At 40.1% G+C, this 26,049-nt stretch overlaps 1 protein-coding gene across 1 annotated transcript in view; it reads left to right on the top strand.

Moving 5' to 3' along the window:
• The window catches only part of LOC133656401 (gamma-aminobutyric acid type B receptor subunit 1-like), a 501,080-nt gene that overhangs the window by 143,888 nt on the left and 331,143 nt on the right, over positions 1–26,049 (top strand). The window contains exon 2 of the mRNA XM_062057486.1: positions 4,192–4,275. Within this exon, the coding sequence (XP_061913470.1) occupies positions 4,200–4,275 (76 nt within the window). The 5' untranslated portion in view covers positions 4,192–4,199. The remainder of the gene's footprint in view (positions 1–4,191; positions 4,276–26,049) is intronic.

The raw sequence follows: 26,049 nt of genomic DNA, 5'->3' as shown, positions 1-26,049 counted from the left end.
GTCGCCGACAAATTAATTTGTCGACAATAGTCAGTGACATCATCAGTCGTGTTTTTCCTTACAGAAATTAGTCAGCACGGGAACAATTCAACTTTTTCTTGTTAAAGACATGAATATTTTGCTCATTTTGCAAAACGGACCGTGTGTTTTTATGACAGTACATCTGTGATACGGGAGCATTTAAAGCAGGGGAATGAAGTCAGACATCTAAAGGATGCGATCTTGACTTGGTAAGATCGTTAGCTTGTTATCTCGCTCGCTGGCTATCAAGTCTGAGACCAAGTTGTGTGAAAAATCATTTTAACAATAATTTCAGCCAAAGTCCACCAGATAAACTTTGTATCAATTTAAGAACTTCAGATCTGAAGCACCGTCAATTAACAGTGCAAAGAAGCAAAGCACAATAACAAACTTCAAACACACACACACACACACACACCCAGACAGACGCACACGCGCACAAACATTAGGCACCACGTTGCCAATATTTTAAAAGAATAAATATACAATCTAGATTGCTAAAATGTTCAGAATTTATAGAGTCTTTTGGATTGCTAAAAATGCCAGAAGTGAAGTGTGCAGCTTTTTAAACACATCATCACAAAATGCTTGTTTCTTTTGGAGGATGTTTGATAGCGTTGGTGTTTTTTTGCTGTTATTACTATCCTTTGTTCTCAAAAAGAAACAATACCTTTTTGTCAGCACTGGGCCTGTACTTGCTTTTACATGGAACCAAAGTTTGGGTTATTTTGTTTTTTGTAATAGTCTGAATGGCAGCACAGTTCCAGTACAAATAGTTTCTGAATGAATTAGTCATCTTTGTTAATTATCACATGCCTACACTGTAAAAAAAAATTCTGTAAAAAAACGGTCATCTACTGGCAGATACGGCTGCCAAACGAAAACCATAAAATTAAAGTAAAACTTTGTAAACCAAATAATGATCAAAAACATTATATTTACAGAAATTTTCATGAAACGTTTTGCGGAAAAATATCGTAATTTTACAGATTTTTACTAAATTATTAAGATCAACCACCTTTAATAAAGTGACGATGCAAACAGTTCTGCAGAAAAATACCTTTATTCTACAGAGTTTTTCCAAATTATTACGATCAAACACCTTTAATGAAGTGACAATGCTGGCAGTTCCACAGAAAAATACAATTATTTTACAGATTTTTTCTGAATTGTTAAGATCAACCACCTTTAATAAAGTGACTATGCAAACAGTTCTGCAGAAAAATACCTTCTACAGCATGGGTGTCAAATTTGGCCCGCCGTGTAATTTCACTTGGCCCCTGAGGAGATATCAAATTAACACTAAAACTGGCCCACCGATTATATATTGCGGCGGTGCCGCGGTAACACCACATTCACCGCTAATTCCAATACTTACCAACCCTCCCGGGAGTCTTCCATATTTCAGCGCCCCTCCTGAAAATCGTCAGGTCTGCTTTTACGTCAGTCTAACGAGTGCTGGCCCAGCCACATTATATGTGCGGCTTCTGTATGCACACACAAGTGAATGCAACGCATACTTCATCTTCAGCCATACAAGTTACACTGACGGTAGCCAAATAAAAAAACTTTAACACTGTTAGAAATATACGCCACACTGTGAATCCACACCAAACAAGAATGACAAACACATTTCGGGAGAATATCCGCCCAGTAAAACAATATAAACACAACAGAACAAATACCCAGAATCCTTTGCAGCCTAACTCTTCCGGGACGCTACAAGGTGTGTGTGGGGTGGGGGCGGGGTTTGGTGTTAGCGGGGATGTATTTTGTAGCGTCCCAGAAGAGTTAGTGCTGCAAAGGATTCTTGGTATTTGTTCTGTTGTGTTTATATTGTGTTACCGTGCGGATGTTCTCTCGAAATGTGTTTGTCATTCTTGTTTGGTGTGGATTCACAGTGTGGCGCATATTTGTAACAGTGTTAAAGTTTTTTTATTCGGCTAGCTCGTAGAGTACGTTAAAGGTTAATTTGTTCAACCTTGGCTCGCGGCTTTGTTTAATTTTAAATTTTGGCCCACTCTGTATTTGAGTTTGACACCACTGTGTTAAATTTTTAGTATGGACATAGACTTTTATATAACAAGCTACATATTTAATGAAAGATAATTACTGTAATTTTACTTGAATTTGAAAGTAATTTAAGAAAACAGAAAATGCTATGTATAATTAATTTGGTATTTTTCTGTAAAAAACTAGAAATATACATAGTTTGTCATTACTGGCATATTACTTAAAATAAATAAATGAACAGGCGGATTGTTTATTTACAGATACTGTCTTCAATTCTACAGTTTTATAAACTATTTAAAAAAAATAGAACAATTACAGTAGAAATTTAGAGTAAATTAACCATAAAAATAGGATTTTTTTTACACTCACTCTTTGTTGTCTCTCCTTCTCACAGAGACATAAAACAAGCGCACCTTCAGATCGGTTTAGGGCTGATTGTTGGCCCTGTTATGAGGTGTAGGCTCCAGCACCCCCCGCGACCCCAAAGGGATTAAGCGGTAGGAAATGGATGGATGGATGGATGGTTTATTTGAACTAGGGCTGGGCGATATATATCGAATATACTCTATATATCGCGGGTTTGTCTCTGTGCGATATAGAAAATGACTATATCGTGATATTCGAGTATACGTTCTCATGCAGTTGCTTTTAGCTGCAGGCATTACACTACAGGCTCTTCTCACTCTTTGTTGGCTTTTCTCACTATTTGTTGTCTCTCCTTCTCACAGAGACATAAAACAAGCGCACCTTCTTACATACGTCACATACGTATACGCCCTCGCGGAGCAGAGAGGTAGCGGCATGGGTAACGTTAGCTGTGGTGCGAGTGGTAATACGAGAGAAAGAAGGTGCAAATCTGGAAACAAATGAAGGAAAAATTAATTCCCAAGATCGTCTGGCGGTGGTTTGGCTTCAAGTGGGAATATGTCGAACAGACAACCGTAATTTGTCAAGTATAGGGCAAAAGCGCTGCTACAAAAAGTAGCATTACTGCTAATATGTAGCATCATTTGAAAAGTCACCTGCTAGAGAATGAAGAGTGCTTGAAACTCTGCATGGCAACATCTCTGTTTGGTGCCACACCAACAAAATGCAGAGGAAACCATTTCTACATCATTACAGTATGAAAAAAATAGTCAACAACAGAAGGAGATAACATCCGCAGGAACTGACCACATAGCGAAGGACATACACTATTTGATTTCCTATTATGCAGCTCATTTTTATTTGACAGTCATTGAAATATCTTGTGTGACGTCATGCACAAAAGTGCACTTTATTTGTTTTAAACTATTGTAGTGGTGTTCTGTACAAAAAGTGCACTTTAATTTAGTGTTGTTTTGATATGTCATCTTCGTGACACCATGCACAAAAGTGCACTCATAGCTTGTTTTAAAATGTCTCTGACAATCTTGCACTTTCTGTTTTGAAATGACATGAATGTTTGTGCCACTGCTTAATAACTGTTTAATAAATACAGTTTTGGTCAATTGACTTAGTTGTGATTTCCCTCTCTTGCTGAAAGTTTAAAATGAGCATATATTAGTGCAGTGTGAACAAGAATGTTTTAATGTAGACACATAGAATCATCATACTGCTGTGATTATATGCATCAAGTGTTCATTCAAGGCTAAGGCAAAATATCCAGATATATATCGTGTATCGTGACATGGCCTAAAAATATTGAGATAATAAAAAAAGACCATATCGCCCAGGCCTAATTTGAACATAAACTGTTTCGAAATGATGCATCACATTCTTACATGTTCTTTACATGTTCAAAAAGGTAAGATGACTTTAAAAGCAGATGGCTAAATTAGAGCCCCAGAATCGGTTTATACTTCATAATTTAATCAGTCAACTAATCGTTAGGAGAATCAATGACTAGTTGACTATCAAAAGAGTTGGAGCTACAGCCCTTATTCCAAATGTGACCAGTAGGAGAGATGATGGGCAACAAAAGGATGTAAGAGATTACATAAAGGGGATACAATTTACACACACAATCTTTGAAGGAATTTCTCACAATAGGGGACAATTTACTAGAACAACGTAAAGTGATTTTTTTTTTAATGTAAATATAAACATACTGTCAAGATGCTCAAATTTCTTGTCCTTTAAACTAAATGCATATTTTGTCTTTTTTTTTTTTTACAGGTGAAAAGATGGTGCCATTCTTTCTTCTTTTCTTCTTTGCTGTGTTGCCCTTACTCAGCATATCTGCGCACAATACCTCTGCTGGTAATGACTGTTTCCTCATACTATTTGCTTGACACATTGTCGCAGTTTGTTTAGAGAAAACATCTGTCGCTGCTGCATTTTAATGGATGCTGTGTTTGCTGAAGAGTTTTCTTGTCATTTTATGTTGGATAATTCTTGTTAGAAAATGTTGATACAGTAAGTTGATAGTTTAATGACAATTTTATCTAATTTTCTTATTTTGTTAGCTGAGTCGCATATTTTCCGGACTATAAGCTACACACACTAAATTTTAGAAGAAAAAAAACAGCTTTTCATATTTCAGCCGCAGGTACAGAAATATTTTCTAAATATTTGTTTACGTACCTTAATTGTTTCCAAACGGGGCCTTTATGGCAGTACAACGACTGATCAAACAAAACCAAAAACTCATCAACGTCTTTATTTACCCTTTATGAGATGACTCTGACTTTCTCCTCTTTTAATAAGGTTCAAGATGTGTATCAGAATTCTTCTTCTTTGTACTATGTAAACACTTTAAGTTTGAACAGTGTCTTAAAGTGGATCATTTTAGTATGATGTTGGATTTCTTTGCTTAATCCATTCCATAATTTAGACTTTAAGTGAAGAAAAATCAGTAGAATAGCCACACCTTTGTTTAAGTCGCAAGGTTCAAACTTGGGGAAAAAAGTAGCGGCTTATAGTCCGGAAAATACAGTATACAGCAGGGATGCCTTTACACGATTCTGGCCTGTCAATCATTCTTCATATTTCAACCAATCAGATTGCAGAGAATTCACAGTGTCATCTTACTACAACCAAGTACCATGTTGTTCCTTAAACCAGTGTTTTTCAACCTGTTTTGAGCCAAGGCACATTTTTTTCATTGAAAAAATCCAGGGGCACACCACCAGCAGAACATGTTGAAAACGAAACTCAACAGTTTATATCAGGGGTCCCCAAACTTTTTGACTCAGGGGCTGCATTGGGTTAAAAAAATAATATATTTTTAACTTAGGAGTTTGGACGCTGGCGGGGGGGGGGATGCCCAGGGTCTATATTGACAATATAAAGTAATTCTCATTAAATACCTGATGCAATTGTTCGATATGAATTCAGACCATAACCATCTATGCATCTTTAATTCTCTTGTCTCAAAGTAGGCTTACAAAGCAATTCGCTACCTGCTGCCACCTACTGATAACGAAGAGTATTACATGGTTACTCTGCTGATCTCTAGACAGCACAGACACTCTACAACTGCACAATATTTGCGAATTCTAATTATTGGTTTGAAAAAAAATTTTTTTTGGACCAATTAGGTGAAATTACTTAATTTACCACGGCACACCAAACAATATCTCATGGTACACTAGTGTGCCGCGGCACAGTGGTTGAAAAACACTGCCTTAAACAATCAAGTGTGAGCATTGAGACAGACAACGAAAATCAGTAGAACTGTTGTTTGTTTTAGAAAAAATGGTTATTAACTGTCCATGAGGAAGGAGCAAAACACCCCATTTCCAAAAAACAAAGACAGACTATGAGAAATGTCTTTGTTGGTTCAAAGCTTGTGGGAGACCACATTTTCAGCTGAACGTGAAGAACATAAACAAGTACAAGGATGTTTGTTCGAAGGTTGGTTCAGTAATTGAATGAAGAAATAACTTCACATAATAACAGCTAAGGCTGCAGCTAACGATTATTTTTCTATCGATTAATCTATAGATTATTTTTTCGATTAATCGGTTAATCTATAGATTATTTTTTCGATTCGTCTATGGATTATTTTTCCTTTTACCGATTATTTTTTATTTTATTTTATTTAAAATGAAGATGAAAAAATAAAAGTAGGCCAGTTTTTTCAAAAGGCATGGCTTTTATTTACAAAAAAAAAAAGTATGGCCACTCAGTCAACATTGACAACAACATGACAAAATATTCTGTAACAATGTAAACATTTAAAACTTTTAACATTTAACAAAATTAAAAGTAGCTTATTTGCTTTTTAATGTGCAAATATAAAAGTAAACATCCAGTGCAAATCTTAATATTCTGCAATAGTATAAGCATTTCAAAAGTAAAAGTATTGCTTATTTTGCTTTAAAATGTGCAAAAATAAAGATAAACATCCAATACAAAAAAGTGCAAAACGAAATATTCTGTAACAAAAGTGTAAACATTTCAACAAAAGTGAAAGTATTGCTTATTTGCTAAAATGTGCAAAAATAAAGATAAACATCAATACAAAAAAGTGCCAATCTAAATATTCTGGAGCACTGTAAACATTAAGTATTGCTTTTAAAATGTGCAAAATAAACATCCAGTCCAACACAGTACACAATAACCAATTCTACTCATTCCTGTGAGTGACTAACAGTTGTAATGAAGAAAGGTTAGAATGTCTACTTGCTTTGCTTCTTTTCTTGTTTACAATATTCCCAGCAGCTGAAAATAGGCGCTCAGAAGGGGTCGATGTGGCTGGAACTGAGAGCTAATTAGCCTTCACCTCAAGCCAGGACTGCGAGTGAGCTGAGCTGCACTTTAAGTTTCTAGAAGGTCAACGGGCTCATAGTGATGTTACTAGTAGTTGACTGGGAGGTGTTTATTATCATTTGGGGAGAGTCCGCTGCCTGATGCTCACCTGCTAAACACCTATCTGCTCGACGCTGAAGCGCTGACTACATGCGCTCTGAATACGCACTGCTGATTGGCTGATAATGCTTCGTGTGTACCAATCAGATGGTTGTGTGGGTGGGACAATGCTGCGTGTGTACCAATCAGATGGTTGTATGGGTGGGACAATGCTGCGTGCTGAGACAGAGGCAGCCGCAGAAGGAGCAAAGCAACTTGTTAAGACTTTAGCAGCTAAAGTTAGCTTTAGCTTAGAAACTCGTTCGGTACACCCCCGTACCGAACCGAAAGCCCCGTACCGAAACGGTTCAATACAAAACACATAACGTTACACCCCTAGCAGATACAAATGACACATTCATGTTTTTGTGTAATGATGACAACGTATGCTAACGCGGACGATTGACTAGTTGATGGTTGATGGTTTTCTTTTCAAATGTTCGTTCATAGCCGTTGTGCTGCTATGATAGGCAATTTACGCTCGACACTGTGCATACAACAACATTATTAGGCTGTGTATTGAAATACTCCCACACTTTTGACGACTTTTGGCGTGCGTTTTTCCCCTCGCTCGCACAGTCTGCTTTGCGCTCCGCCATGACGGTAGTGTGACGTAATTATGCGACGCGTCGACGCACAAAAACGGCGTCGACGTATTTACATAACCGATGACGTCGACTACGTCGACGCGTCGTTTCAGCCTTAATAACAGCACAATTACAACATATTGCAGAATTTATTTATTTTCATTAAATAGTTGTGACTTGATAGTCGACGACTCGTACGCCAATGTGTGTAGCTACAGACCTACTGAAATAATTGTTTTTTCGAATGGGAGAGAGGGAGCTCGTAGTGGAATGTAACACTTTTTATGTGACTTCAGACTCCTCTTTGAGCGGCCACCTTATCATAGTAGGGGAGACAGCTGATTGGTACCCAACAGGCCAAGGGGTGTGGGTCATTGGCGGTCGCCGAAGCAAAAACTCGGACATGGGGAGAGTTCGGGGAAGCCAGGGAGAACGACTTCCGAACGGCTTCAAAGAGATTCTGGACCACCATTTGCAATCTCAGGGAGGGGAAGTAGCGCACTGTCAACACCGTGTATGATGGGGACGATGTGCTGCTGACCTCGGTGAAAGGACTACTTTAAAGACCTCCTTAAAGGCCTACTGAAACCCACTACTACTGACCACGCAGTCTGATAGTTTATACATCAATGATGAAATCTTAACATTGCAACACATGCCAATACGGCCAGGTTAACTTATAAAATGCAATTTTAAATTTCCCGACACACTTCCGGTTGAAAACGTCTAGATATGATGATGTATGCGCGTGACGTTAACGGTTGATACGGAAGTATTCGGACCCATTGAATCCAATACAAAAAAGCTCTGTTTTCATCCCAAAATTCCACAGTATTCTGGACATCTGTGTTGGTGAATCTTTTGCAATTTGTTTAATGAACAATGGAGACTGCAAAGAAGAAAGCTGTAGGTGCGATCGGTGTATTAGCGGCGGACTACAGCAACACAACCAGGATGACTTTGAGGATAGCAGACGCGCTAGCCGAACAACCTCACCTTGACTTCCTCCGTCTCCGGGCCGCCAACCGCATCGGTCATTGGGTGAAGTCCTTCGTCGTACCGTCGATCGCTGGAACGCAGTTGAGCACGGGTCGTGATGAGCAGATGAGAGCTGGCGTAGGTGCAGAACTAATGTTTTTAGCATAGCTCTGTCGAGGTTCTGTAGCTAAGTTAGTTTCAATGGCGTTGTTAGTAACAGCATTGCTAAGCTTCGCCAGGCTGGACAGCATTAACCGTGTATGTACATGTCCAGAGTTTGGTAGTATTGTTGATTCCAGTCAGGGACTTATTTGTTTTGTTTCTATATGCAGTAAAGCCCGATGCTATCACGTTAGCTCAGTAGCTAAAGAGCTTCACCGATGTATTGTTGTAGAGATAAAAGTCACTGTGAATGTCCATTTCGCGTTCTCGACTCTCATTTTCAAGAGGATATAGTATCCGAGGTGGTTTAAAATACAAGTCCGTGATCCACAATAGAAAAAGGAGAGAGTGTGGAATCCAATGAACCCTTGTACCTAAGTTACGGTCAGAGCGAAAAAAGATACGTTCTGCACTGCACGCTAGTCCTTCACTTTTACGTTCCTCATCCATAAATCTTTCATCCTCGCTCAAATTAATGGGGTAATCGTCGCTTTCTCGGTCCGAATCACTCTCGCTGCTGGTGTAAACAATAGGAAAATGTGAGCAGTCCTTCCTCCGGTGTCGTCACGCTACTTCCGGTAGGGGCAAGGCTTTTTTTTTATCAGAGACCAAAAGTTGCAAACTTTATCGTTGTTGTTCTATACTAAATAATTTCAGCAAAAATATGGCAATATTGCGAAATGATCAAGTATGACACATAGAATGGATCTGCTATCCCTGTTTAAATAAAAAAAAATCATTTCAGTAGGCCTTTAATCCTACCTATACATCGTCCTAGAAAAACCTAGTGCCTGTGGACTCTGTGGTAGACTCGCCTATTTGTGGGGCTAAAGTTGCTGGGGTAGTTATGAAGCTGAACCTGGATTTCCTTAATGCTCTGGATGCTGTGGGTCTGTCTTAACAAGACTCTGCCGCATTGCATGGATGTCGTGGGCGGTGCCTCTGGATTTTAGACCGGGCTACAGTTCCTCTCTTAAAAAGGGGGGGTGTTCCAACTGTTGTGGGATAACACTCCTCAGCCCTCCTTGTAAGGTTTATTCAGGTGTCCTCTGCCCTCAAGTCGGACTAACACCTGGATTATGTGATCGGAAACAAGATCTCTCAAAGGGGGCTTTGTGCCCGAGGGGACACTTAGTGCTGCGCATACGCCAGCCACAGAACGCAGGATATAACCCAGAAGCAGATACCATTCAATAAAAACATAGCAACAATTGTAATGAAAAGGACACTGTTGATTTGCTTCATAAATTAAAAGAACAGGACATTTTCAAGTGCATCGATGGTAGAAAAAAGAAACAGAGATTTATTTAAGAAGGTAGCTAAGGAAATGTTGAATGCCGGCTTAATGCGAACTCTCGAACAAAATATTAAAGAGAATGAAGTAGGGCTGCAACAACTAATCGATTAAATCGATTACAATCGATTATAAAAATAGTTGGCGATTAATTTAGTCATCGATTTGTTGGATCTATGCTACTTTTTTTTACATTTTTTTATAAACCTTTAATTATAAACGGCAACATTTACAAACAGCTGAGAAACAATAATCAAAATAAGTATTAAGCCAGTATGGTGCCAGTATGCTGTTTTTTTTCAATAAAATACTGGAAAGTATAGAAATGTAGTTCGTCTCTTTTATCCGATTATTAATCGATTAATCGAAGTAATAATCAACAGATTAATCGATTATCAAATTAGTTGTTAGTTGCAGCTCTAGAATGAAGCACGTATATTACAAATTACAAGGAGAATAATAAAGCATACACACACTTCTTTACGCAGCATTTCCAAACTGATTAACAATAACTCTGTATTACACACAACTGGCAAGATAGTCCAGAAAAATTGCAACCAAGTTCATCTGAAACAGTATCCAGTCAGGGCACGGACGGTCTTTTCCTTCGGATTTTGAACTCCGTCTATCAGTCCACAGAGCCTTTTCTGCCTTTTGAATCATCAATTAATCAATCAATCAAAGTTTACTTATATAGCCCTTAATCACAAATGTCTCAAAGCCGTTTTGCTCGTTTTGGCCATCCTCGGCTCAGATCCCACATCAGTGCAAGAAAAAACTCAACCAGATGGGAACAACGAGTGATCGTTGCAATGGATGCCGGTTAATAATGCGAGAGTCCAGTACATAGTGGGGGCAGCAGGTAATCCTCTTGCATGTAGACACGTCGAGGCGCAGAGATGTCACCGACTGATGCGTAAGCAGTGGTCACTTCATGTGAAAGTCCAGTCCATTGGGAAGCCAGCAGGGGATCATCTTAAATGGAGACAAGTCAGCAGCGTTGAGACGTCACTAACTGATTCAAAGAGGAGTGGTCCATCCTAAGTCCTGGCTTGGAACAGCGAGTTCCTCCTCCGTGGAAGCAGATCTGTGGTCACCTGATAACCTCTCCATGCAGGAGAGGGGGGCAGAGCGGAAAAGAGAGACAGCAGATCAACTGGTCAAAAAAGGGTTTTAAATGAGTTTTAAGATGGGACTTGAATGCTTTTACTGAGGGAGGATCTCTGTTACCGGTAGGGCATTCCAGAGTACTGGAGCCCAAATAGAAAACGCTCTAAAGCCCGCAGACTTTTTTTGGGGCTCTGGGAATCACTAATAAGCTTGAGTTCTTTGAACGCAGATTTCTGGCCAGGACATATGGTTCAATACAATCAGCAAGATAGGATGGAGCTAGAACGTTTAAAGTTTTGCTACTTGCTTATAAAATACTAACGTTGCATCTTAAGTGCACAGGAAGTCAGTGCAGGTGAGCCAGTATAGGCATAATATGATAAAACTTTCTTGTTCTTGTCAAAAGTCGAGCAGCCGCATTTTGTTCCAACTTTAATCTTTTAATGCTAGACATGAGGAGACCCGAAAATAATACGTTACAATAATCGAGACGAGACGTAACGAACGTATGAATAATGATCTCAACGTCGGTGGTGGACAAAATGGGACGAATTTTAGCGATTTTACGGAGATAAAAAAGGCTGTTTTAGTAACACTCAATGTGTGCCTTGTGAGATTGGAGTAGTAATTAGTTTTAGCTAAAGTAAGGTGTTTATAAGTTATTAAACTATCACTCCATGCTTGATGGAAAACCTCAAGTTTAGTTGTACGCCATTTGGGTTCTAGCTTTCTACATGATAGTTTAAGAGCTCTGGATTCTTCTGTGAACTAGACGGTACGCCTTTTAGGGGCCTTTTTTAGCTTTAGCGGTGCTATACTATCAATGGCGTCACGCAGGGCATCGTTAAAGTTGTTAGTGAGGTTATCGATAGAGCGCACATCATTTGGTAATGGTGCCATTACCGAAGGCAGTAGGCCAGCAAGAATTGTGGTTGTGACAGCATTAATGTTGCGGCTGATAAAGCATTGGTTATTAGTAGCTTGTTGACAATTTGTCAGCATTTTAAATCTTAGAAGGTAATGATCGGACATTACTTTAGTGTACGGGAGTATCAAAACTTTGGACGTGTTGACACCCCGGACAACGACTAGGTCTATTGTATTACCATTGCGATGCGTGGGTTCATTTATTAATCTGTAAGACCACAGCTATCAATTATAGTCTGGAGCGCCACGCATGGAGGGTCTGACGGGGTATTCATATGGATATTAAAATCCCCCATTATATTATATATTTTCTGCGTGACACACTAGATCAGCGACAAACTCTTAAAATTCACTGATAAAGTCCAAATAGGGCCCAGCGGGGCATCAGATAACAGCCAGATGGAAAGGTAGCGGTGTGACAGATCTCATAGGAAAAGCCTCAAATTATTTATATTTATTACTTAGGTTAGGGCTAAGGTTTTGGTTTGCATTGAATATTAGTGCGATCCCTCCACCCCTTTTAGGGGGACGGGCAATATATGCACTTGTATAGTTAGGCGAGATGCCTCGTTAAGCGAGAAAAAAAATCATCTGGTTTTAACCAAGTTTCGCTGGGACCAATGACGTTAAAATTGTTGTCTCTAATGACCTCATTAACTAATAACGTTTTCGGAAACAAAGGTCTGATGTTTAAAAAGGCCATATTTTAGGTAGTGGGCTGTTTTAAAGCATTTGTATTAATGGTATACGTAGATACCATTAATACAAAACAACGTTACGTTTATTTTGTGCAGTGCGCCTTAAATATTTTCAAATACATCTAGGAATTGATATAATGGGGATCTTGAGATTGTTTGCTTGGTGCTGCAATAGATTTAACGTGTCATAATTTGTCACCTCAGTAGAATGCATGTTCACCTCTGGCACAGTCACTACAGAAAAAACATTATGTGAGTTATGTATTATTCTACGAGAAATGCTGTGTGTTCAAGAATTTTCCAGCCTGGGGCTGGTTTGTTCTAGCTTAACTGACTCCTCACATGGACTAACAGACACTGTAATTGCCTGTGTCCGAGCTTGCTCTAGTGTAATTAGTCAAGCTCAACTCAAATAGTAGTCTATACTTCTGGAAAGAGTGATGGTGCCTTTCCAGTTAGGGTGAAAGCCGTCCCTCCTCAGCAAGCCCGGTTTGCCCCAGAAAGAAGGCCAATTATCAATAAACGTTAGTCCCTGTTCTACAAAAACTAGCCGGCCACTTATTAAGTGAGACTAATCTGCTATAACTCTCATCATTGCCTCTCGCAGGCACGGGGCCAGAGACAAGTACTCAATGCCTGGACATCTTTCTAACGAGATTACAAGTCTGAGCTATGTTCCTCTTTGTAATCTCTGACTGCCTCATCCTTGTGTCATTGGAGCCGACTTGTACAACTATGTTTGCGTAACTTGTGGTGCAATGAGCATGTCGTATGTGTTTACTAGGCCTGTTGCGAGTCAGCTCCCTAAGACTAGCTTCAATGTCGGGTGCTCTGACCCCGGGAATACACTTAACTATGGCTGGTTTACTAAACTGTATGTTCCAGGTGATGGAGTCCCCTATGAATAAGGTGTGGTGTCCGGTACACTGGGGTGTAGGACTAGCTAATGGGCTAAATCTATCATGCGTCTCAACCGGTTCACCGTGGCTTGTAGGCGGCTTAGGGTTGCTACAAGCTACGGCTAACGCTAGCAAACATGTCCGTGGCGTCTAAAGTTACAAAATTATTCTGCTCTAACTGGCGGACACAGTCCATTAGTAGGGCCAACCTATTCATGAGCATGGTGCACAAGGAACAGGCAGCCATACTCACGTTGTTTCTTTCACCGAGTCGAGTTCTTGCTGTCTTCGGAGCTATAGGCGAAGAGTAGCAGCAGCGTGAGGAAGCAGACACTTTTGGAGCGTAGTGTGCTTTGGCTAGCACCTAGCTAGCTGAGAGAGAGGCGGGGAGACAGATTGGGTGCTTTGTAAGTTTGACAAGACTACTAAATATGTTTGAGAAGGAATAAAGAAAGCTGTAAAACGATTAGAAGCACACATATATAAAGATAGTACTTTGCTTTTTCGCGGCAGTGAGCGGCAGCAGACTGTTCCAGATGTGATTTTAATGAACACCAAGACATTCAAAAGTTTTGTTTTCATGATTTTTGATCCAAAAATAATTTTACAAAAACTCTCTGCTGTCGGTCTTTCTTTACTTTGGACTTGCATCAGCTCCGATACATTCTTGGTAGTAGCATATGTTTGTAGCGCAATCCAAGATAATGTTTTAATGCTCTCTGCTATTTAACATCAGCATAACAATTAGAGACGTAATATTTGTAATCTGTGTCAATATTACAGCGGCATCACAACATAGCTAGGCTGTTAACTTGTCAGAAGCCACAGACGCCTAGTGTGACATCATATACTGTGGTTCAACCGGAAAATAAATAAATTAACCGCGCTAAAAGGAAATAAGCGCCCCCCAGTGTACGGGAGGTACACTGTGTATGACCAATAGTCACATTAGAGAAAGTGCATGGACACTTGGACTTCACACGTAGGTGTGAACATACAAAAATACAATGTATTTGAGAAATCAGACTAATTTAGTGCATGGAAACTTAGTGAATGTTTTTGTTTGTTTGAACAGTGTGTCCATTGCTGAAAAGGTCAGACTGGGAACAACGACCCAAGCACTGGCTTGTGGCAGAACACGCACATTTCTACTGTCAGTGGATACTTTAGCAACATATAAGTCATGCTGGGTAAGAGTTCACATAAAAAAGCGCCAACTTTACCTCTTCAGACTGATTGATGTGCCCACCCCCCAAACCCCACTGGAGTAATCAGTCACCCACCTCTTCTAAAGTTTAAAGTTTTACGTATCATTGTAGCCACTATCTTTTTAATCATGTTGCAGCACTAATTTCCCTGAGTTAGTTTTGGCCACACACATCTATCTTGACATCATTTATTTTTTTATTTCCACATCTGTTCAGTTTTCGGAGACATAGCAAGGCCCGACTGAAAATCGTGCTGATGTATAAATTAATAAATAAGTGAACCCCCGAATTGATGATTTTTGCATATCCTCTTTATCCTCATAGTTGTGTTATATGTCTTTGACTACTCTTGAGACTCATAGCGGTCAAGGACCATTTTCCACCCCAGTGTGGCAAACAACCAGTCCCAGCATTAGGAAACACATCTCCAAATAACAGGGAGATCCAAACGCTAATAAATATCAGCTGTAAACTCATCATGCCTATTATTATGAAGCTTTGCAATCTGAGCGAAAGCACTGATGCTGCTCTAATACCCAGAGGCAGATGTCCGTTCTCTGTAATAATCACATAAACCTGCTGTCAGATTAGAGATCTGTCATTTCCTCTTTGTGCTAATCATTGCGGGTGATTGTGTGGGTTTGGGAGGCGTGGTATTTACAATGGCAGTCACGTCCATTGGTCTTTCCTGGCCTCTGGTGAGTAATGAAGTGGATGTTCAGCATTTTGAGTGTTTCACTTGCTTGGACCTGTGTAGAATTGTAGGCTATAAATGGATTATCCCTTGGGAAGACACTGGTGCAACAGGAGATTGTCAATACACAGAAAATACTTTTGACATGCCTTCAATAAAATGTTTCTTGCAGTCAGTCAATATTAAGGAAAGCCAGCACATAGCTTGTCTATCAATTCATGGTTCTGAATCGATGTAAAAAAAAAAAAAAAGTGCTTCAAGGAATTATCGAATGCTATACTGTGAAATAAAGGGGCTGAGTGGTGTGCACCAAGGTCACTCCCCATCTCCGTCAAAGCTTGACTGTCCTCTTCATTAAAGAGTCTCTTCTCATTCTTTCGGCACCCCCTTGTCTCGAGAAATGCTGTGTGGCATCTTTATCTGTGCCTCTGCCTCATACAGCAACGTGGTTTATTAAAAGGCTGCTCAGGTTTGGCACACTGAAGGTGCCTCATTGCGGTTTGTTATTTCAATTTTGGCCCAGTTTGTCCCTTTTTCATGCATTAGGCATGCATATTAAGTGCAAATGCCTGCTCTTGAGTGATAATTAATGCAACATTCTGTGATGAGACAACACAGACTCTAATGCAGGCGTTTCACACTCACTGCCCATATTTGGTGGCCATCTACTTAATTTCATAATAATAATTATAATATTGGATTAGACTTAAATGACGCTTTTGTAGACACTCAAAGCGCTTCATAGAAGACATAGAACCCTAAATTCATTCATTAAGCTACAAACCCCGTTTCCATATGAGTTGGGAAATTGTGTTAGATGTAAATATGAACGGAATACAATGATTTGCAAATCCTTTTCAACCCATATTCAATTGAATGCACTAAAAAGACAAGATATTTGATGTTCAAACTCATGACTTTATTTTTTTTTTGCAAATAATAATTAACTTAGAATTTCATGGCTGCAACACTTGCCAAAGTAGTTGGAAAGGGCATGTTCACCACTGTGTTACATGGCCTTTCCTTTTAACAACCCATTCTTGCTCGATGTACAGCTTAAGTTGTTCAACAGTCTGGGGGTCTCCGTTGTGGTATTTTAGGCTTCATAATGCTCCACACATTTTCAATGGGAGACAGGTCTGGACTACAGGCAGGCCAGTCTAGTACCCGCACTCTTTTACTATGAAGCCACGTTGATGTAACACGTGGCTTGGCATTGTCTTGCTGAAATAAGCAGGGGCGTCCATGGTAACGTTGCTTGGATGGCAACATATGTTGCTCCAAACCTGTATGTACCTTTCAGCATTAATGGCACCTCCACAGATGTGTAAGTTACCCATGTCTTGGGCACTAATACACCCCCATACCATCACAGATGCTGGCTTTTCAAGTTTGCGCCTATAACAATCCGGATGGTTCTTTTCCTCTTTGGTCCGGAGGACACAACGTCCAGAGTTTCCAAAAACAATTTGAAATGTGGACTCGTCAGACCACAGAACACTTTTCCACTTTGTATCAGTCCATCTTAGATGAGCTCAGGCCCAGCGAAGCCGACGGCGTTTCTGGGTGTTGTTGAGAAACGGTTTTCGCCTTGCATAGGAGAGTTTTAACTTGCACTTACAGATGTAGCGACCAACTGTAGTTACTGACAGTGGGTTTCTGAAGTGTTCCTGAGCCCATGTGGTGATATCCTTTACACACTGATGTCGCTTGTTGATGCAGGACAGCCTGAGGGATCGAAGGTCACAGGCTTAGCTGCTTACGTGCAGTGATTTCTCCAGATTCTCTGAACCCTTTGATGATATTACGGACCGTAGATGGTGAAATCCCTAAATTCCTTGCAATAGCTGGTTGAGAAAGGTTTTTCTTAAACTGTTCAACAATTTGCTCACACATTTGTTGACAAAGTGGTGACCCTCGCCCCTTCCTTGTTTGTGAATGACTGAGCATTTCATGGAATCTACTTTTATACCCAATCATGGCACCCACCTGTTCCCAATTTGCCTGTTCACCTGTGGGATGTTCCAAATAAGTGTTTGATGAGCATTCCTCAACTTTATCATTATTCATTACCACCTTTCCCAACTTCTTTGTCACGTGTTGCTGGCATCAAATTCTAAAGTTAATGATTATTTGCAAAAAAAAAAAAAAGGTTATCAGTTTGAACATCAAATATGTTGTCTTTGTAGCATATTCAACTGAATATGGGTTGAAAATGATTTGCAAATCATTGTATTCCGTTTATATTTACATCTAACACAATTTCCCAACTCATATGGGAACGGGGTTTGTACATTTGTAGCCGCAACTGCCTTGGGTAGACTTCCAGAAGTGTGGCTGTGAATTTGCGCCTACAGCCCCTCGGACCGCCATCAAACATTCATTCACATTCATACAACAGTGTGAGTGGCATTTGGAGCAAGGACGGTGAAGTGTCTTGCCCAATGTCACAACAGCTGTGACTTGGATGGCGTAAGCCGGAATCGAACCTAGAACCCTCAAGTTGCTTGCACGGCTGCTCTACAAACTGAGCCACCACGCCCAAATAGTTAAACATTTTGCGACTATCTTGAATCCCACTAAACACAACGTACAATAACGATGCAAGCTACAACACAACAAGCAGTCATTGGGCAACACTAAGATCAACTTCTTTTAAGCAAGCTGAAGTGTCTCTGAGTATATTCTGGGGAACTCAACTTTTCTAAATTATTGAATTTTAACTTTGAATTTTACATACAGGTATATAATGACTACCATACAGTAGCTACGGGTCTTTCCTGTTGATGGTAGAAGTAGTTAAGAAATATAGGTTAAAACGGGATTCTGAAGTAGATACACTACAGTATATTGCCAAAACCATTTGGCCACCCATCCGAATGATCAGAATCAGGTGTCCTAATCACTTGGCCCGGCCACAGGTGTATAAAATTAAGCACTTAGGCATGGCGACTGTTTCTACAAACATTTGTGAAAGAATGGGCCGCTCTCAGGAGCTCAGTGATTTCCAGTGCGGAATTGTCTTAGGATGCCACCTGTGCAACAAATCCAGTCGTGAAATCTCCTCGCTCCTAAATATTCCAAAGTCAACTGTCGGCTTTATTATAAGAAAAGTGAAACGTTTGGGAACAACAGCAACTCAGTCACCAAGTGGTAGGCCATGTAAACTGACAGAGAGGGGTCAGCGAATGCTGAAGCGCATAGTGCAAAGACTTTCTGCACAGTCAGTTGCTACAGAGCTCCAAACTTCATGTGACCTTCCAATTAGCCCAAGTACAGTACGCAGAGAGCTTCATGGAATGGGTTTTCATGGTCGAGCAGCTGCATCTAAGCCATAATCACTGGACTCTAGAGCAGTGGAGACGCGTTCTCTGGAGTGATGAATCACGCTTTTCCGTCTGGCAATCTGATGGATGAGTCTGGGTTTGGAGGTTTCCAGGAGAACGGTACTGCATTGTGCCGAGTGTGAAATTTAGTAGAGGAGGAATTATGTGGGGTTGTTTTTCAGAAGTTAGGCTTAGTTCCAGTGAAAGGAACTTTGAATGCTCCAGGATACCAAAACATTTTGGACAAGTCCATGCTCCCAACCTTGTGGGAACAGTTTGGAGCGGGCTCCTTCCTCTTCCAACATGACTGTGCACCAGTGCACAAAGCAAGGTCCATAAGACATGAATCACAGAGTCTGGTGTAGATGAACTTGACTGGCCTGCACAGAGTCCTGACCTGAATCCAATAGAACACATTTGGGATGAATTAGAATAGAGACTGAGAGCCAGTCCTTCTCGACCAACCTCACCAATGCGCTTTTGGAAGAATGGTCGAAAATTCCTATAAACACACTCCGCAACTTTGTGGACAGCCTTCCCAGAAGAGTGGAAGCTGTAATAGCTGCAAAAAGTGCACCGACATCATATTTAACCCTATAGGTTAGGAATGGGATGGCACTTCAAGTTCATATGTGAGTCAAGGCTGATGGCCAAATACTTTTGGCAATGTAGTGTACTTTGTGCGGCCACGCCTCACCAAGACTCTACCTCCAGTGGCCCACAGGTACATCGACTAAAATGTGTTTTTCTGTGTTTATTAAACAAATATGAAGTGGTAGAAATACTAAAAAAATGTGATTCAATATAATTTGATTCAGGTGGCATTTTTCTATTTTTCAAGTCATCTTTGCGCTTATTCGCTATGTGTACTGTTTCTCAAGTACTGGCCTCTGTAGTTTTTTGTTCCAGCAAGTAGAGGGTCTGGCACACTGCTGAAATTAACAAGCTAGATTTAGGTGTCTGTAATGTTACTGAATGGGGGAGAAAGAATACTGTAAGGCCCGTTTTTGATGATGTCAAATGTTCGGGCTCACTTTGAATGCTACAATGTTCCGGTTGTAACAGGAGTATAAAGCAACAATTTCTCAGAGCTGTTTGTCGAGACCAGTTGATTGCATTGCATTAAGAAAGTAGACATCAGTCTGTTATCCATTCTCACTAAGACATTTTTCACTTGATTGACATACACGGCACCTGAGGGTCTTATAAGATGACCACTGAGGTGATGCAAGCTCAGTATAAAGAACTTTTGATTTGAACACAGCCTCCTCTCTTTGACGCATTGCCACTTCCGTCAAGAGCCCAAAGACCAACGACAGAGTTCCGCCCTTCACAATAAAAGCACTGCACGCTAGATCCTCTCCGCCTGCGCTAACAAAAAAGGGTCCCAGAAAAATAGCTTACTTGTGGATTGTAATTGAATGTGTAGGACTGTGCATCCCTGGCTGATTTCATTCAGTGCAATAAACTGTAGACTTAGTAATTTTAGCATTAGTTTCTCCAATAAAAGAGTGTGTGCATCGTGGTCTAGTTTATAAGCAATGTTATTAATGCTGGAATTGGAACCCTATGTTACTGAAAAATAGTACTGATTTTGAGATTTTCAGATTAAATCAACAATTGATTCTGAATCAAAATTGTCACCCCAAGAATCCCAAAATGTAATGGAAGTTGATTAGGGCTGCAACAACTAATCAATTAAAATCGATTATTAAAATAGTTGCCGATTAATTTAGTCATTGATTCGTTGGATCTATGCTATGCACATGCACAGAGTTTTTTTGTTAGTTTTTTTTTTAATTAAATGTTTTTATTTTTATTTTATTTTTTTATTTTTTTTTAAATAAACCTTTATTTATAAACTGAGACAATAATCAAAATAAGTATGGTGCCAGAATGCTGTTTTTTTCAATAAAATACTGGATAGGATAGAAATGTAGTTTGTCTCTTTTATCCGATCATTAATCGATTAATCGAAGTAATAATCGACAGATTAATCGATTATCAAATTAATCGTTAGTTGCAGCCCTAAAGTTGATGTAAGATTAATATCCCTATAAAGTGGTCCCCCCTGCTTGTTGTATGTACACTATATTTGTTAATGTATTTGTCAGATTGTTTTTTTAGGAAACAAATTGTTGCATATATTGATGTTGCATTGATGGTACATAAAGTTAACAAGAACAAAGTATAACCTGTTATACATTAGAATGAGAATCAGCTTTATTGGCCAAGTATGTTCAACACACAAGGAATTTGACTTGGTAGACTGTGCAGTACTGTGGCATCTATCAGTGTTGTTATATTAGATAAACCATGTTATTAGATAAGTTCATTGTTGGCACTTTTTACATGTTGACTGTATTACTTTTTGCCGGGTATCTATGCACGATACCTTTTTTTCTAAATGACAATAGTGTAAAGTCGGACAGAAGGACAGAGTCCTGCGCACGTACATTTTTTTGAACATCTATTTTTGGAATATGTCTTTGTTAGATAAACAATCTAATCAAATGTATTTGTCATTTAAAGTGGCTCACAGTTTAATTATTTAAAGCAAAAAATATAAAAAATGAACGAGAATGTATATATGTGTGTGTGTATGTAATGATTTTTTTTACTATCCCAAATTAAATGATTGGTGTTTACGGCAGTCACTTAACCATCTTCTCTACACGTATGCGCAGGGAACGTGTGCACACATACAAAAGCAGTCTAAGAGGAGCAATGAACAATTTATAGTCATGTTGTTGTTATGATAGAATACAAATTCAATGACAGCTAACGCTAGCTACCCAAATTGCTATCATTAGCCAACAACACACAAAGCTAGTGTGCCTGCACGTGTTACGAACATATGTAGTGTACATCATTACGTTCTGGAAGCCAATAAAGGGTGGAATATAACGCTTAAAATACATTGGAAAATTAGCGCTCTCTAGGCCTCTGTGTAAATGTTGCAAACCACTCCTTAAACTGCAGATACAACAAAATCACAAACTGTTTCCCTAAAGATTGAGAAGAGGTGCAACGGGGGCCAGCCACTGTAGCCGCGCCAGGAGTACGGTCGTAAACACCTGACAACTTCAAAGAGTGTGCTGGCCGCCAAGTTTGCAGCCCAGGCTTTTGGCCTGGTGGTTAGCACATTTACCTCTCAATTGAGCGACGTGGTTCGCGTCCCACTCGGAGCGGTGGCAGTATGGGAAGATCGATACACAACACAGAGCCGCTACAGAGGCACAGGGCAAAATAATACATATAAAAGCGATAGGAGATATAAAGCTACACACACCTGTAATCACGCCCAATGCGCGCGCGCGCACACACACACACACACACACACACACACACACACACACACACACACACACACACGCACACGCGTACACACTCCAAGAAATATAGCAGCAGAAACTGTCATTGGTATGACTAATACATGTCTGTAGCAGCATATATATTAAAATTACATTTCTTAATATAAATAGCTAAAACCTTTTAAAATTGAACCAATAACTGTTATTATAGCTTTAGTGCAATCCTGTACAACTTGCTGATCAGCAGTCCAGCATTCTGACTGCTTGTGAGATGAAGCTGTTGATTAATCTTGTAATTCTGCATTTTATGCTTTGGTACCGTTTGCCTGAAAGCAGAAGTTTGAATAAAATGGAGAGAGAATTTGAGGAACCCGCGACAATACTCATCTTGGATCTTGGACCGGCTATTCTGTACCTTGATATTTTCTGCAGATCGTTTTACTCTGACATACTGAAGCAAGGGTACCACGCAGAGATACAGAATGTCAAGATGCTAACCACCACACCATAGAAGGTCCTGAGGATGCAGGTTGGGATGGAGGCTTGTTTCAGCTTCCTGAATCTCTGCTGGGCATGTTTTATAATCCCTTAGGTCTTATTTAATCTGAGATTCTGCAAGAACTGCACTCCGACAAACTTGATGTTCTCCACTCTCTCCACCGTGCAGCCACTGATGCTGAGGAGGGCAGGCTTGGGCCGTGACCTTCGAAAGTCAACTATCATCTTTTGGTTTTGTCGAAATTGATCACCAAGTTGTTCTCTTTGCAACAGCCCTCAAAGTTTATGACTTCTTTCCTGTACATTGATTACTCATTTCCACAAATTAGTCCAATCACCGTGGTGTCATCAGCTAATTTGATGACCTGGTTCCTCTCATATCTTGATGCACAGTCATGTGTTAACAGTGTAAACAGCATTGGGGTAAGTACACATCCTTGCTTGGCGTGATAGACTTGGATATGTTTTTTCCAACACGGACAAATTGTGGTCTCCCAGTCAGAAAGTACATAATCCAGAGACACGTGGTAGTGTTCAGGACAAGAAGGAGAAGTTTCTCCATTAGTCTCTGGAGGACGATGGTGTTAAACGGCCAGCTGAAATAGATATGCAGGATTCTTGCATAAGTGTTGTCGTCAAAATGAGTAATTGACAGGTAATGCAAGATAGTGGATATTGCACCCTCTGTGGAGCTATTGGGACCATAATCAAACTGGATCAGGTAAAGTAACACAGGTATGCTCGCTGTGTGGTTTGACAAGCCGTTCAAAACACTTCATCACAATTGGTGTCAAGGCATTATTTAGATGAGAACCAACTGATTGCCACTGGAACTAAGTTAAGTGCTTTGAAGCACATATGGAATGACTGCACGAGAGATTGACAATGTCAGTCAGAACATCTTCCAGCTCGTCAACACAGACTGTGAGCACCTGTACCGATGTTGTACAAGCCTGCAGCTTTTCGCAGGTTGATCCTGTTTAGTGTCCTCCCAGTGTCTACTGCGTCTATAGCAGTGGTTCTTAACCTTGTTGGAGGTACCGAACCCCACCAGTTTCATATGTGCATTCACCGAACCATTCTTTAGTGAACAATATATATATATATATATATTTTTTTTTTTAAATTCAAGAACAAGTTATATGTTTTTTTACTGGTGCACAAAATGAACCGAGCTTGAAAGAACAAAACCAACAGTGCATGAACTCAAAACAAATTACACACCTTACACACATTACCATGAATTGATTAACGTCGACCCCAGCTTAAACAAGTTGAAAAACTTATTCGGGTGTTACCATTTAGTGGTCAATGGTATGGAATATGTACTGTAATGTGTAAACTGTACTGTTTCATATAATGTATTCTCTTCCTTTGCAATCTACTTGTAAAAGTTTCAATCGATCAATCAAAAAACCTGCAAATCAGATGGAAAATTAGAGGGAACATTTTTTGGGGGTATCCATAATATGCTGATTGGGAGAAGTTTTTATTTACACGATACTTCGGATGTGTCTTTACCTCCTTTACCCCCTGAGGCTGACTCACCGAACCCCTAGGGTTCGATCGAACCCAGGTTAAGAACCACTGGTCTATAGTGAGAGTTTGTCAAACAAGCGGTGGGGAATGGCCAACACCCCCTCTAGTTTTCAGGTTTGTCACACCCTGCCTGGACTTGTAATCCGTCAGTGCTTTGACTTCCTGCCACATCCGTCTGGTGTTCCCTGTGACGCAGAGGTGACCCTATATTTGATCTGCATATGTGCCTTGCTGCCCTTTGAGCGCGCAGACCTAACTGAGCGGAGAGCAGTCTTTTCCCTCTCCCCGATGGCTGCATCTCTCTCTCTTTGTGGTCATTCATGGTTTTTGGTTGCCATGTGCAGTGAGTGTTTTTTATCAAAGTGACATCCTCTGTGTATTTAGCATTATAGCTAATTACCACTTCAGCATACTCCTCAATGTATGTGTGATCTCCCTGGGTGCCTGCTGTTTTGTAACCCTCCCAATCAGTGTGCATCAAGCAGTCCTGAAATGCCGAGGGTGTGTCCTCTGGCCAGATCCTAATTTGTTTTTTACTACTGGCCTGCTGCATTTCAGTAAAGGTTTGTAAACTGGCACCAGCATAATGGAAAGGTGGTCAGAACAGGTGAGGTGGGGACATGGGAGTTGTACCGGGAAGTTGGAAATTCAAACTCGAATGCTCCCTGAGGTCGGATTGCTGACTCGGAAAGTCGGAGAGTCCTCCCCAGTTGGCTTCAAAGGTGGCTGCTCTGAGTGTGAACAACAATAGAAACTTCTGTAATAGCCAATATTAGCACTTCTGACTATTTTTCTACTGCACTAAATCAGTCGTATACGATGTATTGTTGGATGTCAATATGTAGTTATGGTAGTGTAGTATACATTTTTTCATTTGTTTTGTACATTCTACATTGTTAGCAATTGTGTTTCTGTTTCTTCTACCGTGTTCAAGGTTGCAGAAGGAGTACATAGTTTTCCATAAGTTGTTTATATTAAAATTATTTCTTGAATTCCACCCTAATAACTCGGATGTGATATTATTCCCAGCTCCGACTTCCAACTTCCGAGGTTAATGCAACACACTATTAGTAGTACACACCAAGTCCAGCATGTTTCCCCTCTAGTTTTAAACTTTGTTTAATTTGTTTAACAAAACTGTTTGGGTGTTTAGTCAGTAGTTCACTTATGGCATCGTGCAGTCATCTAAGTGCTTTGTTAGATTCACTTAGGCATTAGTGCTGGGCTATGTAAACAACAGCTACGATCACCTTGGTAAATTCACTATGTTTCCATGCACTGAATTAGTCTGTTTTCGCAAATTTTTTTGTTGTTGTATTTTTACACTTACGCGTGGAGTCCAAGAGTCCATGCACACTCTCTTATGCGACTGTCGGTCATACGTAGTTTGCCTCCCTTACATTGGGGGGCGCTAATTTTCTTTTAGCGCGGTTCATTTATTTATTTTCCGGTTGACCTACCGTATATGATGTCACACTAGGCGTCTGTGGCTTCTGAGAAGTTAACAGCCTAGTTATTGTGTGATGTCTGCTGTAATATTGACAAAGATTAGAAATATTACATGTCTAATTTTTATGCTGATGTTGAATAGCAGACAGCATAAGAAATTATCTTGGATTGTGCTACGAACATGATGCTACTACCAAGAATGTATAGAAGCGGATGCAGGTCCGAAGTAAAGAAAGACCGACGGCAGAGAGTTTTTTTGAAGGAAATTTTGGACCGAGAATCATGAAAACAAAACTTTAGAATTTCTCGGAGTTCATTCGTAAAGCAGTAAAGGCTCTGTGGATTGATGGAAGTAGTTTTAAATCCGAAGGAAAAGACCATTCGTGCCCTGACTGGATACTGTTCCAGATGATTGGTTGCTATTTTCTGGACTATCTTGCCAGTTGTGTGGACGACAGAGTTATTGTGTACACTTTATTATGCTCCTTGTAATTTATAA

Source organism: Entelurus aequoreus, linkage group LG08 (genome assembly GCF_033978785.1).
Source record: "Entelurus aequoreus isolate RoL-2023_Sb linkage group LG08, RoL_Eaeq_v1.1, whole genome shotgun sequence".
NCBI lineage: Eukaryota > Metazoa > Chordata > Actinopteri > Syngnathiformes > Syngnathidae > Entelurus > Entelurus aequoreus.
The sequence above is the reverse complement of the archived record's forward strand: the minus strand, read 5'-3'. Positions and strand labels throughout refer to the sequence as shown.